The 15,937-nt window shown below is 53.5% G+C and overlaps 1 protein-coding gene across 1 annotated transcript; it reads left to right on the top strand.

Annotated features, from left to right (window-relative positions):
• Nucleotides 1-7,532: 7,532 nt before the first annotated feature.
• Nucleotides 7,533-9,307, top strand: M406DRAFT_325830 (uncharacterized protein; the record flags this gene model as incomplete). The annotated part of the gene is made up of 4 exons (XM_040920027.1): nucleotides 7,533-7,585; nucleotides 7,618-7,730; nucleotides 7,913-8,084; nucleotides 8,398-9,307. The coding sequence occupies 4 exons, from the start codon at nucleotides 7,533-7,535 to the stop codon at nucleotides 9,305-9,307; spliced, it is 1,248 nt and encodes a 415-aa protein (XP_040781343.1).
• Between the last annotated feature and the right edge of the window lie 6,630 nt (nucleotides 9,308-15,937).

Below are 15,937 nucleotides of genomic sequence, written 5' to 3'. Positions count from 1 at the left end.
GTGCTGAAGAAATTGGCGTCATGTCTCATAGTTGCTTTTTTTTCGACAAGCCCCGGATGTCGCCGTGGTTTACAATTCAAGGCACAAGTGGCAGCTAGCATTCTTGTCGTCCTCCCATGTCAGCCTGCGCTTTCATAGTAACTATCCCAGGTGGTCCACCGATCAAGTGTCGAGTCTCGACTTTAATTTCCTGCAAGGCAACACCAGCCGGAGGATTTCATTCTACGACACAGTGTAGGTCCCTCCATTATCTGGCCCAGCCGCGGCCCCAAAGGGAGACGGGACGCCGTGTCACCAACGCGGGAGCTTACAGCAGGTCCCGAGTTCGTTCAGGTTTCGAAGAATGATGGGGTTGGGCACGTTCTCACGCTCCAGACACGGTATTCCAAATGACCTACGGGACGATTCATCTATATTTCGGTAAGCGACATGCATTACATCCTGGGATGGTGAGTTGAGTTTAAAATTCCAGGAATTCGTGTAACAGATCATAACTCACCGGTGAGCCCTGGCATTAACCAGACCAATATAACCAGGCACACGGTTCGCTCGCTGGGCATGGGAAGAACGGAGCCCATCATCTCGTTCCTGTAGCCCCAGTCCTCCTTGCCATGCACCCATCCATGCATTGCGTGCTGCATGCAATACCTGCAACTCATCGCTCACGCCCACTCCAATGGTACTCGCTTCCACCTTAAATCACAACTGTGGCTCACCCCGGCACGCCCGGCTCGATAGCCACGGGAGGAGGGGGAGGGGAGGGGGGTTGTCAAGGGACATGGAAGGACCTTGCTCCATGAGAAAATACGACATAGCTATAGCTTTGGAGCCGTCGCTGGTAAATTGTGAGCCAAGCCCAGTATTGCTGCCAAAATTGTACCTGTACCATGGTATGATTTGGACCAGGTGTGTCCCAATATTGCTACATATGCCGCTGGTCAAGGGCATCCTGACCTCGAGAAGACTATTAGACCGACGAAGCTGGACGGCGTCCCAGGGACGGCCCGCGTTGAGTCCTTGAAATGCTGTCATGCATGTGTACGAGGCAGGCGGCGACGTCTTGCGGCCGCCCGAGCTCGCCCTCCGAAGGCCCCCAAGTGTTCATGCTAATAGCCGCCCGTTGGGACAAAGAAAGACAGACCCTGAGCCCGGTCAGGTCTACCGAGCATTGGCACCTTGCAGAGTGGATAGAACAATAGCAGCAGCACCACGGTTGCTTGAATGAAGATCGTACGTTGATCCTCGTTGCTTGTCTGCCGGTTCGAGATTCGAGACTCGAGGTCGCATTTTTTGAGTTTTCGCAATCTTACATAGTACATTGAATGCGGATCCCTCTGGCGCCGCCGACTCTGTTGACGCAATTTCCGCGAGGCACACCATCGCGTAGCCGACATGACCTGCGAGTGGAGAATCCTTTTTTTAAGTTCCCCGGCCACGCGACTCCCTGGTCAATTGGTCATCCCAGGTCATATCAGTCCCAAGCCATTTTCTGTGTCACCCAAAAATGAGAGACACTTGTCCCGTACCTGCTCGGCACAAGATGCCCCTTGTTCGGCCCAGACGGAACAGTGTGGTGCGCGGCAGAGGCCACCAATCCGTTGCAGAGCGGTCCACGGAGCCCTCCGGCCGCCAGTACGATGAGTGAGTGTGAGTATACCGCAAGGTGGTGTCTTGGGCCGCGCATTGGGCCGCAGGTGGTCAACAGACTCGTGGCCGGCCCTTGCATGAGCCCAGACATGCTCCCAACTGCCAGACATGCATTCGGAGTCTCGGCAACGGTATTAGCCGACATGAAACATTGACATTGGCTAGCGATGGTTGTCGGTGGGTCACATCTCTGCAGGTCATTGACCCCCGATGCCCATGACCTTGACGAACAAGGCGCGGATGACGGACCAGCATCCGTATTTGTTCTTCTTCTTTTGAGCCGTACGCATACTGTGATCGATCTGTGGGCCCTGGCACCATCATGAGCGTCTATAGCGGCATCTGCTACCATGCTCTGGTTCCAGAGAGGCCCATTCTTTTTTTCTTTCTTTTCTTTCTTTCTCTTCCTTTCCCTCCTTCTTGTCCATCTTCCTCTTTTGTTCATCAGCGAACACGGGTGGGAGAACCAGGATGGCCCTGACCCAAAAAAAGGGGGCCGCCGCATGACAACATCGCCAGGGTTTGGACGCTGCTTGCTTGGGTGCCGGATCCAAGCCGCCGGGATGCGTTAGAGCTGGGTTCGCATATGGTCTGCAGGCGCCTTTGATCCACTCACCACGTTGGGCTGCAAAAGCCGGCAGATTAGCGATTTAACTTTCTCCAGTCCATTGCCAACAACCACTGTAGTGCCATGCTTGCGTGCTGCCGGCAGACACTCTAGGCTGCGACGTGGCCGCCATTTCCATGTCCTCATGGCCCAAATCTGTTGTCTTTTGTGAGAGATGCTTGTGGGATCGTCAGCTGCCAGAGACTCTTTTGTTTTTCTTGCCTTACCCCCCCCCCTTCTTGTACGATGACGTGGCTCTCGTGTCGAGATCCTTCATCGAACCAGTGGCCACCGATGAGCCAAGGCCTGAGGGACGAATTGCGGTCCTTATCTGCGTGCGTGACAGTACACGTCAGGAAATCTCATAGGGTGAAGTGCTGGCACCTGTTTGAACTTGATGGCTGTGCAAAGGCGACGGCGGTTGGCTGTCATCAAGCTAGATTCATATCAGAAACGACATGTGATCCGTCACCCAGCTTGGCGGTGAGATTAATTGGGAGGATGACGGATCATGCGAAGACAACGCAAGGAATGATCAGAAACCATTCCTGGCCAAGAGATTGAGCTCATCTCAGGTTCCCGGAAGATGGCAACATCGCGCGGATGGAGCTTGCCATCAGAGTACTGAAATGGGTATCAGGCCTGGCAGGTACGTACCGAGTACCTGCTACAGAACAGGCATACCCAGAAGAGTATAGTACATGAGTTTAGCCTTGCCTAGTACGATGGTAGCTGCCATAGTACCTAGCCGGGATGTGGGCCGCCAATTAGATGTCGGAAGGAAGGCACTACTGGGCTGGAGAATTACCTAAGCCTGGTTCCGACGTACGGCAGCAGCTCAGTGTTGGGTCTGGGGCATCCACCACCGACAACAAACTTTCCCACCCAGTGCAAAGCGGTGCCTGGGAAACGACACCCCTCCTCCTCCTCACATGACTATGGACAGCTTCACAATTTAATGCAAGGGAAAGCAATGAAAGCAACCAGCAAGTGCGAGATAACCTGCCTGTCTTCATCCCAGCAGCTCATCTTAAAAAAAAAAAAAGTGTCCAGGATTCTTTTTTCATCTTCATGGCGCCCAGGATCCAGCGTCTTTGCAGCTCAGCGAAACACACGCGGCCGTGGCTGAATCTTGACCCCTTTCGATCGCTACGTTTTGCTGCAGTCTCTTCTAAACCTGCACACAACTGCTGTTCCATGGCGTGACCACCTCGCGATCGAAGAGAGTCAACAAGTCGTACCCAGCACCACTTCAGTTGACAGCAGCGGGCCCGCTCTCTCTTTCCTCACCGCAATCGGCGTGGATGGCGGGTGGAGTCCTCCCACACCCCCAACAGAGTCTCACTGGGGGGGGCTTTCGCCGACGTCGTTGTGCAGGAGGAGCTTAACAAGGTGGGTTGCCCAGGGGCCAGGGGTACGTGGGTGCGTGGGTTGGTCACTCATCACCCACCCTCCCCCCCCCCTCGTGCATGGCGTCCGTTCCGTCACAGACCCCACCCTGGGTACAACCACTACAGGCATCAGCGCCATAATCCAGTGGGCACCGCTGCAGCCGAAAGATGGATGGATCTGGTTCTTGGGCTTCTGTGCGTTCGATGTTCATCAGCATTGAGGGACCACGCAGCATTTTACCTTTTCAAGATCCACTCTTGTGCAGGCCTGACGAGCAACGGCTCCAGCCTCACCTCACCGCATCTGTCCATGCATTGGCTACCACCACCATCACGGGCACCACCGCCTCTTGGCTCGCCTCATTACCTAGCTCCTTTGCTAGTTTCTGCCTCTTTGTCTACGTCTGTGTTGACGTGTCGATTTGCCGCGTCGAAGCGCCGTCGGGCGCACCGTTCTCCTGCAGGAGATAATGATGCTCACCGTCTCTCTCAGTCTCCTCCCCCCCCCCCCCTCAAAACCAACCCCCATCCCCTTGCACTATTCACGTCAGCTATGTCGCCGTCCTGGCCAAAGAACAGCCAGTGTCATAGTATCTGACCACAAATGTGGCGCTGTCACCGCTCTAAAGGGGGTCACAGGATCTCACAAGTACCGGTACGAGGAGTGAGAACACTACCACCACCGCGGGTCACTCCCACTCTTCGACTCTGATACTTGGTGCATCGTTGCGCCATCCATCCATCCACCCATCCCAGCCTTCGTCCGGGGGGGACCATGTATCTTGGCATAAAGACCCTGTCTGTCTCGCTATTCCAGACCCCTGGCAGGTTCTCGGTTCCCACGCTCTAGGTGGCACTGTGGTTGGAGAGGGTCACAGGCCTAATCTCATCGATCCTTTCTACTAGTTCAGGATGGTTGCGCACAGCACATATCTTACTCGCACGCGGGTCTCGCCCCTGTCGCCCTCGAGTCGCTATTCATTTACGACTGGCTAGAGAGCCCTTGTCATACGCAGTCCGCCTGGCAAGCTCGCCGCGGTGTGGACATATCCCTTCTTTCTTCTATTTTGGGCAGGCCAATGATGATGCCTGCGGTGACAATGAGCCAAGAGGGGGAGAGAGGGAAAGAGTGAGAGAGAAATGGCCGACTTGTATGTTCTCACATGCTCGACCCTTTCATATCACCACTCTTCTTCCCCCAATCAGTACCTGCACAATCAGGTCCCCTGGGCTCCCGAGACAGGCGACCTTGCGCTCCCTCTATTTGTTTGCGTGGCGTACCGCACCGCGATGCGCCAAGCTGAGGTTTGGCAGATCTCTGGTTGCATTGGGTTGGGCAACCATCACCATCCCTCATCGTCCATTTGTTATGCCAGTCAGTTTGGTCAGGCTATCTGTTCGGCTCATGCAGGTACCGAGGAGGAGGCGAGAACAATGATTTGCGCCTCGTCTCGAACCACCGTGCCTACAGCAAGATACAGTTGAGGTATTCGTCTCTGCGTTACCAACAGTACCTATAGCCCACACATATTGATGTCCTATAGGTACTAAGCAGGCTGCCACATTCCCCTCGCTTCAGCCCCCAGGACCTGACTTGACACTATGTAAAATTGCAATCACTCTCTCTATAGACGGATGCCTGCCGTGAGTTTTCAAATCAGTCGGGAACGACCCCCCTCCCTGGATCTGAATTCCTACACGTCGCTTAATCGTCTATGCTTGTCATTTTGGCAAGGGTCAAAAGGATGCTTTGGTCAACAGCTTGGGGTTGCAACTTGGATGGCCCAACTGGTCAACAGCTACCTGTCAGACTCCGCTTTGACATCTGGAAGGCCGATGGCTGCTGGGGAAGCACAGCCGGGGTGCCACCCCCCCCCCCCCCTTCGAAAGAATCCTATTCCCGTTTTCCAGTCAGCGAATTGAGTGCGAGGTGCCATGTAGGTACAGGTAGGTACCTTGACAACAGCCCGGCCTAGAAAGCCCCCAGCAGACCACAACATTGGGTCTTCTTCCCTGATGGCTGCCGGTTCCTATGTATCTTGGACTATCGCCTCGTGCATAGCCGACAGCCAAGCCAGCCAGTCGCCTGCGAGTGGCTCTCTTCTGAGGCCTTTCTGGGAATCCGCCAGAAGCCTTCGGATCAGTGTTCAGATCTGGGCAGGCCAGGGAAAGTGTCATACAATCAAGCAGAGCACTGTCGGGTCAGCAGGATGAACCAGAGACTTCCGGGACATCACTCAGCATTAGCTTCACCAGCTTTCCAACCATCGCAGCATCCGCAGATGGGATCCACTCAAAGGCATGGGCGACCCTACCCTGTGTGTATACACCCCGGCTCCCAGAGACCCAGAAACCCTCGGGTCTGGTAGCTCCACCGTATTGCTCCATCACCTGCAAGCCAGTACCATAGCGCGCCGGGAGTAATAGAAAACCAATAACATACAGAAGGCAGGAGTACCCACGGAGATATTTTAGTCCCATTTCCCTTCTCTTGTTATTCACATCTTTCCCCACGAGATGGACAGCAAGCCTGTCTGACCTTGTTGGATGCAGAAGTGGAGATAAGCTCCAGTGTCGCTCACGCAGACCGGATCGGCGACCTTTTCGGACAACACACACTCAGAGAGAGAGAGAGAGAGAGAGAGAGAGAGAGAGAGATGACATGCGACTCCGTTCCTTCGAGGGAAACTTAGACTGTCCAGAATCCCAGTGAGTCTCTTGAGCCATACAGCGTGCTTTATTCGATCTCTCTCGCCTGACCGAGCCCCACGATAATGCGTCATGCTTTTTCTCATGTCTCTTTTCCCTACTGTATACATGCTCATGCCCCCTCTCCCCCTTCTCCCCACTTCTTATCAACCCAGTATACTTTAGAGAACATTTCACACCACTGGAAGTGCGAGAAACACTTGGCTCAGGGCCACCCATCCACGCTCCGACCCTATCTAGTGTGGAAGGGGTTTGTATGAGGTGGCCATTCAATGCTTCAGGCCTGTCATAAAGAACGTGACTGGTCTACGCCATGCACCTAACCTTGCCAGTCACTTTCACTGGTGCTCCTCCCAAATCTTCTTTACACGCCCGTGTCGAACTCGTCAGCCTTTTTTTCTTCTTTTTCTTTCCACTTCATCTAAACTCACTTCGCATCGTCTACAGATCGTGGTCCCTAATATTTGAAGCAAGCCGCCGACAACCAGTGCCACTGCCCACCCAGCAACGGGCATTTCCGATCGAACATCGTCTCCCTCTCAATATCCTCATCTGTAAGACCAGGGTAGTAGCCACCACCAACTAGGATAGACTGCTCTCTACTCGGTACGGCAGCAGACACGCTCGCTGGGACTTCGGTTCTCCATAATCCTGCAACATCTCGAGACGTCTTGAACCCGCCGATAGCCAGCAGTGACTGCATCTTGGTCAAACGAAACTGCCCTCCGTATGACCAGTGAGACGGCGGCCGACCCTGTAATTCAAAACTCAACAAGCACAGTCACGCATCACAAGACGGTTCTCGCATATTCTTTTCGCCCTGGCTGTCCAATCTCTGCCCTGGTGTCCTCCCAACCCTTCGAGGGGCCGGCTTGACGGAGACAACCAGGAACTTCCAGCCAGGACACACGGAGCCACTGAGACGAGCCGAGTTGATTCACCGCGCTTTTGGGGCAGTCCGACTGGCGTTGGTTTCGAGCCGGTGTCCCGCCCGTCACTGAAGGACGAGCGCGGTGGTCAATGTCCGGCCTCGCCGGATCCTCAACGCGAAGGCGAAAAGGTCTCGATGTCGCATAGGGGTCCTACCTCTCGCCCGCCTTCTCGTTCCAGCTCCTATGCGCAGTCAACAGGTGCTCACGCCTCGCCCCCCTCCACGCTGCCAAGACAACGTTCGCACAATGACGTTGGAGCTGACCTGTCCCGAGATCCTGGAGGCCGGCCGCATGTCCCAGTCCACGAGCCGCAGCGACAAGCTACTCCCAGGACGATTGGCGTCCACACGATCCTGAACCCATCCGACTCGAGAGAGCAGCATGCTGGCCCCTCGTCATCCGTACAACGACCTCTTGAGGGCGGCAGCTCGCCGTCCAGCACAGGTACGCGGCAGTACGGTGTTTCTGGATCGCCATACCAAGCTTATGGACCTGGGCCTATCTATGGCGGACCTCCAGCAGCAGCATCAGCAGCAGGAGGAGGAGGAGGGGGAGGAGTGGGAGGAGCAGGACCAGGAGCAGCATATGCGCCTCCTCCGGCTACTTCAGTGCCACCTTTTGCCCAGCATGGCTCGCCGACTCCCGTCCGACCAACGCATCTAGCGCTGAGTGCTACGAGGAGGATCTTGACGCCGCGATCTCCCAGGCCACCAAGCTTCAGTCGCTCTGCAACGCCGTCAAGCTATGCCGACCCCCAGCCGCCACTTGGAATTCCACCGCCTGCACTGAGTCGACCTGGTGCGCCGCAAGATGCCCCTTCGTACCCAGGCACCCCTTTGAGCGTGTCTCAGCAATCTCCACGGACCACTCCACTTACTTCTGTCGCGCCTCTGACGGCGACAGCTCGCTCTGTTTCGCAGCCCGCTTATTCTAGCGCGCCCACCTTCCAGTTTCCCCCGACTGCTTCGCCGGCTGGATTAGCTGGACGAAGCCCGCAGGGCCTTCCTGCATATCCGCAAGGGCAGTATGGACTCCCTCAGGGCAGGTCTGCGGCTTATTCACCACCAAGTGGTCCTTCTGGAGACGCAGCCCTGTCAACCGCTATATTCAGTGCCCTACACACCAGCGGGGCGGGTGTTCGAGGCTCCGAGGTACAGCCTCATCTTACGCTCCAGACGAACACCGGCGAACATATTACGGTGCCACTGGACGTTCACCAGGGATCGAGACAGGCTGACGAGAAGCGACACCGTAATGCGGGTGCCTCTGCAAGATTTCGAGCTCGGAAGAAAGAGCGGGACAAGGACATGAGGGAGACCCTGCAACGTCTGGAGGCCGAGAACAGGGAAGTGAGCAGGCTTGCCCAGGAGCTACAGGCGGAATCTGACTTCTACCGCAGCGAGAGGGACAGACTGCGAGAGCTTGTCCTGCGGACTCCGGAGATCAGGGAGCATGCAGAGCGTGGGCCCCCAAGCCCTCGCTCTGCGCATGTTGCGCCCAGTCCGGCACGGCCTGCAGAGGCCTCCTTTGCAAGCTCTTTCGCCGTCGGCGCTAATCCTCCTACGGCTGCCTCTCCATCTCCAATGATGCAGCAGCAGCAGCAGCAGCAGCAGCAGCAGCAGCATCCACCACCGTATTCCGGCGACCTGGAAAGACCGACACGACGGCGACGGACAGACCCTCCTGCAGCTGATTTCGAATCTGTTCTGTATCCTATCCGATCAGCCCAGCAGCCGACGAGCACCTTGCCTCCCATCGTCACCCAGGGGCTTACCACACCTGTGACCTCTGGTCCTCCAAGCGCGAGACTCCCTCCGCTACGCTTCGACCAGCCCGGTGCCTCTCCAACCGCAGCTCAGACGACGCCTGGAGGCTTTGGACCACAGCCCTCGCAACAACCGCCTCTTCAGACCCAATTCCCACCACAATACAGCAGACTACCACACGAGACAGGCTGGGCGACCGGGGCTAGGGAGCAACAAGATAACCAGCGCCCATCCCCTGGGCCTTCTGGGCTCTAAGTGCAGTGCAGAACTCTACAATGTTTGTACCTACAGAACGCCGACCCACGCTCAAATATAATAGTCGGCTCGCATTACCAAACAACATCACTCGCTTCCCTCTTTTTACTATGCCGACGTCAATTCGAGATACCCCCTTTGGCAGCTTGAACCTACACAATTTCGTCTGCAAGAATTTTTCTATCTGATTTCTCTTAAAAGAGGTGCATAGTTCGGGCGACCGACAAAGGGTTTCCAAAAAAGGTCAGGAGTTTGAGTTATATTTCGGATCCAGGCTGAAGACTTTGATTTTCCTTCCATTGTTGAGACCACCTGTTCGAGCAATCGACATTGTCCCAGTTGCTTGTTCTCTTTCATGTTCCCATTCATTTCTGTTTCTTCTTCTTCTTCTTCTTCTTCTTCTCTTTTTTTCTCCGTCTGACTACAGACATACGACATGGAATATTAAGTTTAATTACTCTCGAATCCCGACAACCATCTGTGATATACAGAAAGCAAGCGAATGATCAAACCCTTTTCTAGGGCCAATCAAGATGTCGGCACCTTCAACAATGGCCCCGATACACGATAGATCAGGCGCTCGTACTTCTGATCGACTTGGTTGCGACATTACCGTTGAAGAAGAAGAAAAAAAGCCGGGAAAAGAGGTACAGATAGGAGGATGAGGGATTCTGGAGGGTTCGGGGAGTTGAAAGGAGGGTCGGAGGGGCCGGAGGGTGGCGAGGTCTTATATGCATAGTGTCATCCTTGAGGGACAGCATTTCTTTCCGTTTTGTATATATTGTTTTATAATCATGGTGTTTTGTCTCTTCTACACACCCTCAGACCCCAGCCGAGAAGTAGGTAGATGGGGCGAGCGTCATGGCCTCAACAATCACAACAGTCTTCCCCAATATTCCCAATCGCATCTGGATGTTTTCGTGTCTTCCAGGACATCTACACGCAATGTAGGATAACGGCGGCGCATTGATGATCAGGTCTCCATTGGATCTTTCGTAGCATCCCTATGCGAGGGCAAAAGGGCTCATATTGCAATGCGCTGAAGAGGAAAGAGAAAAGAGGAAAAATCATGAGGCCGAACTATCTGAGGCTATCAACAGGCTTGGCTGTTGGCTGGCTGGCCACTGGCCCTCGCACAATCCCGATCTCCTTGGCTCTGGTCCGCTTTCCCAAGGCCATGATTTCTCCTCATCTACCCAAATAGAGATGGTATATAATCCCACAAAGCTAGGAATGAGTGCCATGCAATCTAGTCCTGGATTTTTAGCCTACTACCACCAGGTTATACCCCCCCCCCCCCGGTATAGGCCCGCAGCTTAGACAAGGCTGACAAGAAACGGGCTCCACCTCCACACGGGACAAGGCTGAGGGCCGACGCCCGAACGGGCTTAGAACGGAAGGACACACGACGTTTCATCAGATCTTTGGTGGAGATGAGCGCATCTGAGCATCATCACGTGCGAGAACGACCTCAATGGATGTTTTGCTATTGCACGATGCGGTTGTCGAATGTGTGCTGATAGTAGATGCCAATGTCGAGGTTTCTATCTCGCCTAGATTGTCCACCCGTCATTATTGAGGCCTAATGGCTACTAAGTGCCCTAGTACGCAATCCCAAAAGGAGTCCAAAAAAGAAGGAGACCAGCATAGCGGGAAAACAAAATGCAGGTCTCCTGCTAGAGAATGAACAACACAATAATCTCATGCTTCAAGGAAAATCGTGGACAGTCACAGTGTCGTTTGATCAGCTCAGGTGAGCCTGCGAATAAACCCCCTGTGAATTAAAGGTGCTTCATTCTGCTTCACAGCAGCTGAGGCCAGTGTGAATTAACAGGAAGGAACGCAATGTTGTTGTTCGCCAACCGCCCTATTATCTACTTAGGTAGTTAGACTGCCCTACTGTGTGCTGTGCTAAACAGAAATTGAGCAAAAATAACCATTAGCCAACAACGAATTTAGAGTGAAGTTGGTGCTTGCTGTTGTATAAGTGAGAAATTGAGAATAAATCATTAGGCAATACATTATGAACAATAGCCATTCCACCAGCCACTGCAACCCCGGTGTTCCTGTTGTCTCTCGATCGATGGAATGACCTGGAAGCCTAGCAAGCTCAGGCATCTGCAGTTTTCTTCTGCTGTTTCGTCTGTTCAGCACCAACAACTGTTTCTCTCTCCCCTTCTCTCCCTCTCTCTACCAATTCATGCTTGTATTGTGCCAGGAGATTCAACATTCAGACACACGAGCTTCTCTCTCCCTGACCATTTTGTCACAATCACACACCTACATCCTGATCACTCATACCATTTTCTCATCTTTGATCCAAACAAACAACAAGATGATACCATCATCATCACCATCAGCTGGTTTCAGCAGCAGCAACAGCAGTAACATGTTTTCTTCTAGCAACAACCATACTACTACTACTACTACTACTACTACTACTACTACCCCAGAGCAGCAGGCCCAGAGAACGAGAATGAGACGCAGCAAGGCATACGACCTCGAGATCGTCTGGGACGACGACGCGCCGACGCGCCAGCCTGGCTACGTGCCCGACCTTGTCGAGTACATTGATCCCTACAAGGGCACTCGAGAAATCTGGGACCGCAATGACAAGGAGCAGGACCTGATCTGGGACTACTACCCTGAGGAGAAGCACCGCCAACAGGCCGTCGACGAGTGGAAGGCTGGCACGTTTGAAAAGTGGCGTCCCTTCCAGGAGGACGACGCGAACGACATCGACGACGTTTATAATATGACTGAAGCCGAGTGGTTGGAGTCTCTTGGCCTCACGCATGAGGGGACTGCCGACGTGAATCCTGCTATTCTGCAGCCGCAGCAGCAGCAGCAGCCGCAGCAACAAGAAGAGGATGACCCTCTAGACATCGGCTTCCCAGATGACTTCGCGGACCAGTGTATGCAAGCTATTCGCGACGTGCAGCCTGCTAGCAATGCCGCTGCCGACGTGAATCCTGCTATCCAGCAGGAGCAGCCTCAGCAGCAACAACTAGAAGATGACCTCGACATCGGCTTCCCAGACGACTTCGAGGACCAGTGTATGCAAGCTATTCGCGACTTGCAATCTGCTGGCAATACCGCTGACGATGGCGACGCCTCCCCCTCCAACAATTTTGAGGAACAGGCTTTGAATGCCAGTCATGAACAGCAACCAGATGAAACTACCGCCAGCGATGGCGGTCTTTCTGACGAGTTTCATGCCGAATTCAATGCGGCTTTTGAAGAAATTGACAAGGCCAATGGTACTACTGCTACCCCTTCTGCCGAATCCTCTCTTCATGAGAACGCTGCCACTCCCACCTCACCTTCCAATGACGAACAGCGGCAAGCTTCAACAGACAGTGCAGTCAGCTCTCCTTCTCTTGATACTCCCGCGCCTCATCCTGTGGGGAGTTCCACCTCTGCGGCGTCTGGCAGCGGAGAAGGCAAGCTGTCATCTACTGCTGCTGCAAAGAAGAAGAAGTCGGCCAAGCAAGACGAAGGACACAAGGCACCCAAGCGAAAGAAAAAGCAAGTTGCCGACAAGTCTGACGCTGCCACCGCCAAGGGTGAGTCGGCCAGCGTAACTGCCAAGGACAATGTCCCCAAGAAGAAGAAGCCTCCAGCCAAGGCTAAAGGCAAGGTTTCAGGTACCAAGGCCTTTCAAGGCACGGTCAAAGGTCTCAAGGCGTTGGATAACGTGCTTGAGGAACTTATGTCTGAGAGCGCAGGCACCAGAGCCAAGGCACCCGTCCCCCATACTCATTCTTCTACAGCTGCGGACGGTGCATCCGAACAAGAATGTGAGCCTAGTCAAGGAGCACAGCAGAAGGAGAGCGCCGCGACACAGGCCCAGGAGAAGCAGGACGGCTCAAAGGAAGCCCAAGATGGTCTGCCCAAGAGATACCAGTCCAACCACAGCCAGAAGCCTGATTTCAAACTTTTGGCTAAGAACGTGGTCCTGCGTAAGTATCCATCTCACCTTTTATTCTTCCCTGCCCCCTTCCCACAGGTCTTCTTTGGTAAGACATACTAACAAGCATTTTTTAATCTGCCGTAGAAACCAAGGTCAACATGAAGGACTGCTTCCTGCAGCTCGGCCTTGACATGTCTCGCGGACAGTCTGTCGTCAGCAAGATCAAGTCGTACCTCAAAACCCCGGGCAACTCTATCCGCATCGACACCGAGCTCGTCGACGAGTGGAAGATGAAGATCGTCAAGGTCTCACATGCGCTGCTCGTTGACCAGAACTGGGGCAATTTGTTCTTCCAGCGGCCGGCGCACAAGCTGAAGGGCTGCAGGTCTGTCACTTTTGGCATGGACTCTACAAAGTGAGCATGGCGGTTTTGTTTTTATGCTATTTCGTGTTTATTCTACCTGCTCTGCGCTTCTTCATCTTGCTAAATTCTTGTCCTCGCAGGATCCTGCTCGGGTTCTCGACACTTCTCTACAAGGTCGTCAAGATGGAGGAAAAGAGACGCAAGGGTCAGGACAAGCGCAGGGCCCCCGGCTCCGTCAGTGACGCTGCTGCTGCTACGACTCCTCCTGATCAGCAATCACCCGCCACACAAGAGGTTCAGCAATCACCCGCCGCACAGGAGGTTCAGCAGCAGCCTCAGCCGGTTCAGGAGTTTCAGCCATTCCAACAAGTCCAGCAGCAATATTGTTCTCCTCAGCCTACCCAGAGCCGACCTCCTCAGCATGCACAGAGTCCTCAGCAGGCACAGTACCTTGCTCATCAATCCTACCTCGCTCATCAGTCCCAGCCAGTCGCTCAGTCTCAACCTGTTGTTCATCAGGCTCAGCCGTCACTGCAGCAGTTCCATCAAATTCAGCGGCAGCAGCATCAGCAGCAACAATATCAGCAGCAGCAGTATCAGCAGCAGCAGTATCAGCAGCAGCAGTATCAGCAGCAGCCTCAGTTGCCTCATCAGTCCCAGCCTACCCATAATTTTCAGTCAGTGCAATGGCCTCACCAGTATTATCAACAGTACCAGCCAGCCCAGCACCAATATCAGCAGGCTCCTCGACCTCAGCCTGTCCAGCAGCAATATCAACCAGCCCAGCAGGCCCAGATGGCTCAGCAATTCCAGCCTTTTCTGCAGCCACTGATGCCGTTTTTGCAACCGTTCCAGCGGCAGCAGCACTACCAGCCGGCGGGCCCTCCCCACCCTGGCTTCCACCAGATGGCGGCCCAGCAGCAGTCTTTTCTCGGTCAGGCGGCAGCTCAGCAGCCCGTTTTCAATCAGCCAGCTCAAGCCCCAACGGCGACTCGGCGGCGGGCAGCTGAGTTTATCGACCTGACCGAGGACGACGTTGAGCCTCGTGCTGCCAAGCGGGCTCGGCTCGGCCCAGCCCAGTAGGGGCCACAACAATGGGGGGCCACCGTCGTGGCCCTATGAGATTTAATAGCCCATTACCGGGCAGTACATAGTTGGAGAGTACCACAGGATATGTATATGGGCCTGGAACATGGGAGGGGCATGCTAGCACGAAAGGCTCTGTTTGAGCCTACCACGAGACAGCCAGTTTCAAAATGTGATTTGATACGATCCGAAAGACCAGTAAATAAATCTGAGAAACGGTTGGCTGAAGGGATATGAGGCCTTCTTTGGGCTCACAATACGTTTATACGCATACATAAAAGTAATGATTGCAGCTTGGATGAATGGAAAGAGCTAGATAATAACTTCAAGAAAACGAAATGCTCTCGGGCTTTGTCTGGAATCTTTCACATCGTGATTGTGCATTACAATATGATTTTTGCACACACCCTCGCTCTACCTTTGTGAACCTCAGCACTAAATGTCTTGTAGTAGCAAGGCTCGCTCATTCCAAGCCCATTCCTCAGGTCTTAATGACCATCTCTCATAGTGTAAACAATAGGGTCCTTCTATAAGGACGAAAGTTTCAGCTTGTCCAACATGGCCACTGACCATCTTGAACACGATCATACATGCATTCATTATGAGCTCATTGTCTTTCTAAGATATACTCTGCCGCATCTGCCATGAAGGGTCCTGTATTTCCTGCCAATCTTCCCAGAGACTGCCAGGAAGCTGCCACAACCGCATTCCTTTCTTTATCTATGCCCAGTCGTGTTATATTTGCCTATTGATCAATTCCCGTTGCATAGCCAGCTTGAAGTCTAGCTGTGTATGTAATTAATCAAGAGACAATATAACTAGAGTGCCAACAGGGTGGTATTTATACCAAAGAGACAAACTCGGAAGAAGATGATGAATGGAGCCTTGTGCCCTTCGGACAGAGCATTGATTACTTGCACAACACCACTCGTGTTACCGGGAAACCTTCCAAAATCCTCATTTCCCAGTCTTTCTAGTAATAATACACTCTTGATTTTACAATTACCTTTTTCAAGCTTTTTCTTTTCATCAAGAGGAAAAAAGAAGAAGGGGGAACAGAAAAGACGGGAGACGTTGACAGGTTGTAGTATTCAAACTCCCCATAACAGGCATCGGGGATTTCGGAGTCTCCGGCTGCGACGTCATTTTCAACTCGGCTCCAAAATCAACTTGACTAATCTTCACCTTCAACAACAACTCATCCCAACACTCTTTACGCCTTCCACACTCACTTGGGGGAAGAAAAAAAGAAAAGAAAAAAAAAAAG

The sequence above is a fragment of the Cryphonectria parasitica genome, assembly GCF_011745365.1.
Source record: "Cryphonectria parasitica EP155 unplaced genomic scaffold M406scaffold_1, whole genome shotgun sequence".
NCBI classification, from domain to species: Eukaryota; Fungi; Ascomycota; class Sordariomycetes; order Diaporthales; family Cryphonectriaceae; genus Cryphonectria; species Cryphonectria parasitica.
The sequence above is the reverse complement of the archived record's forward strand: the minus strand, read 5'-3'. Positions and strand labels throughout refer to the sequence as shown.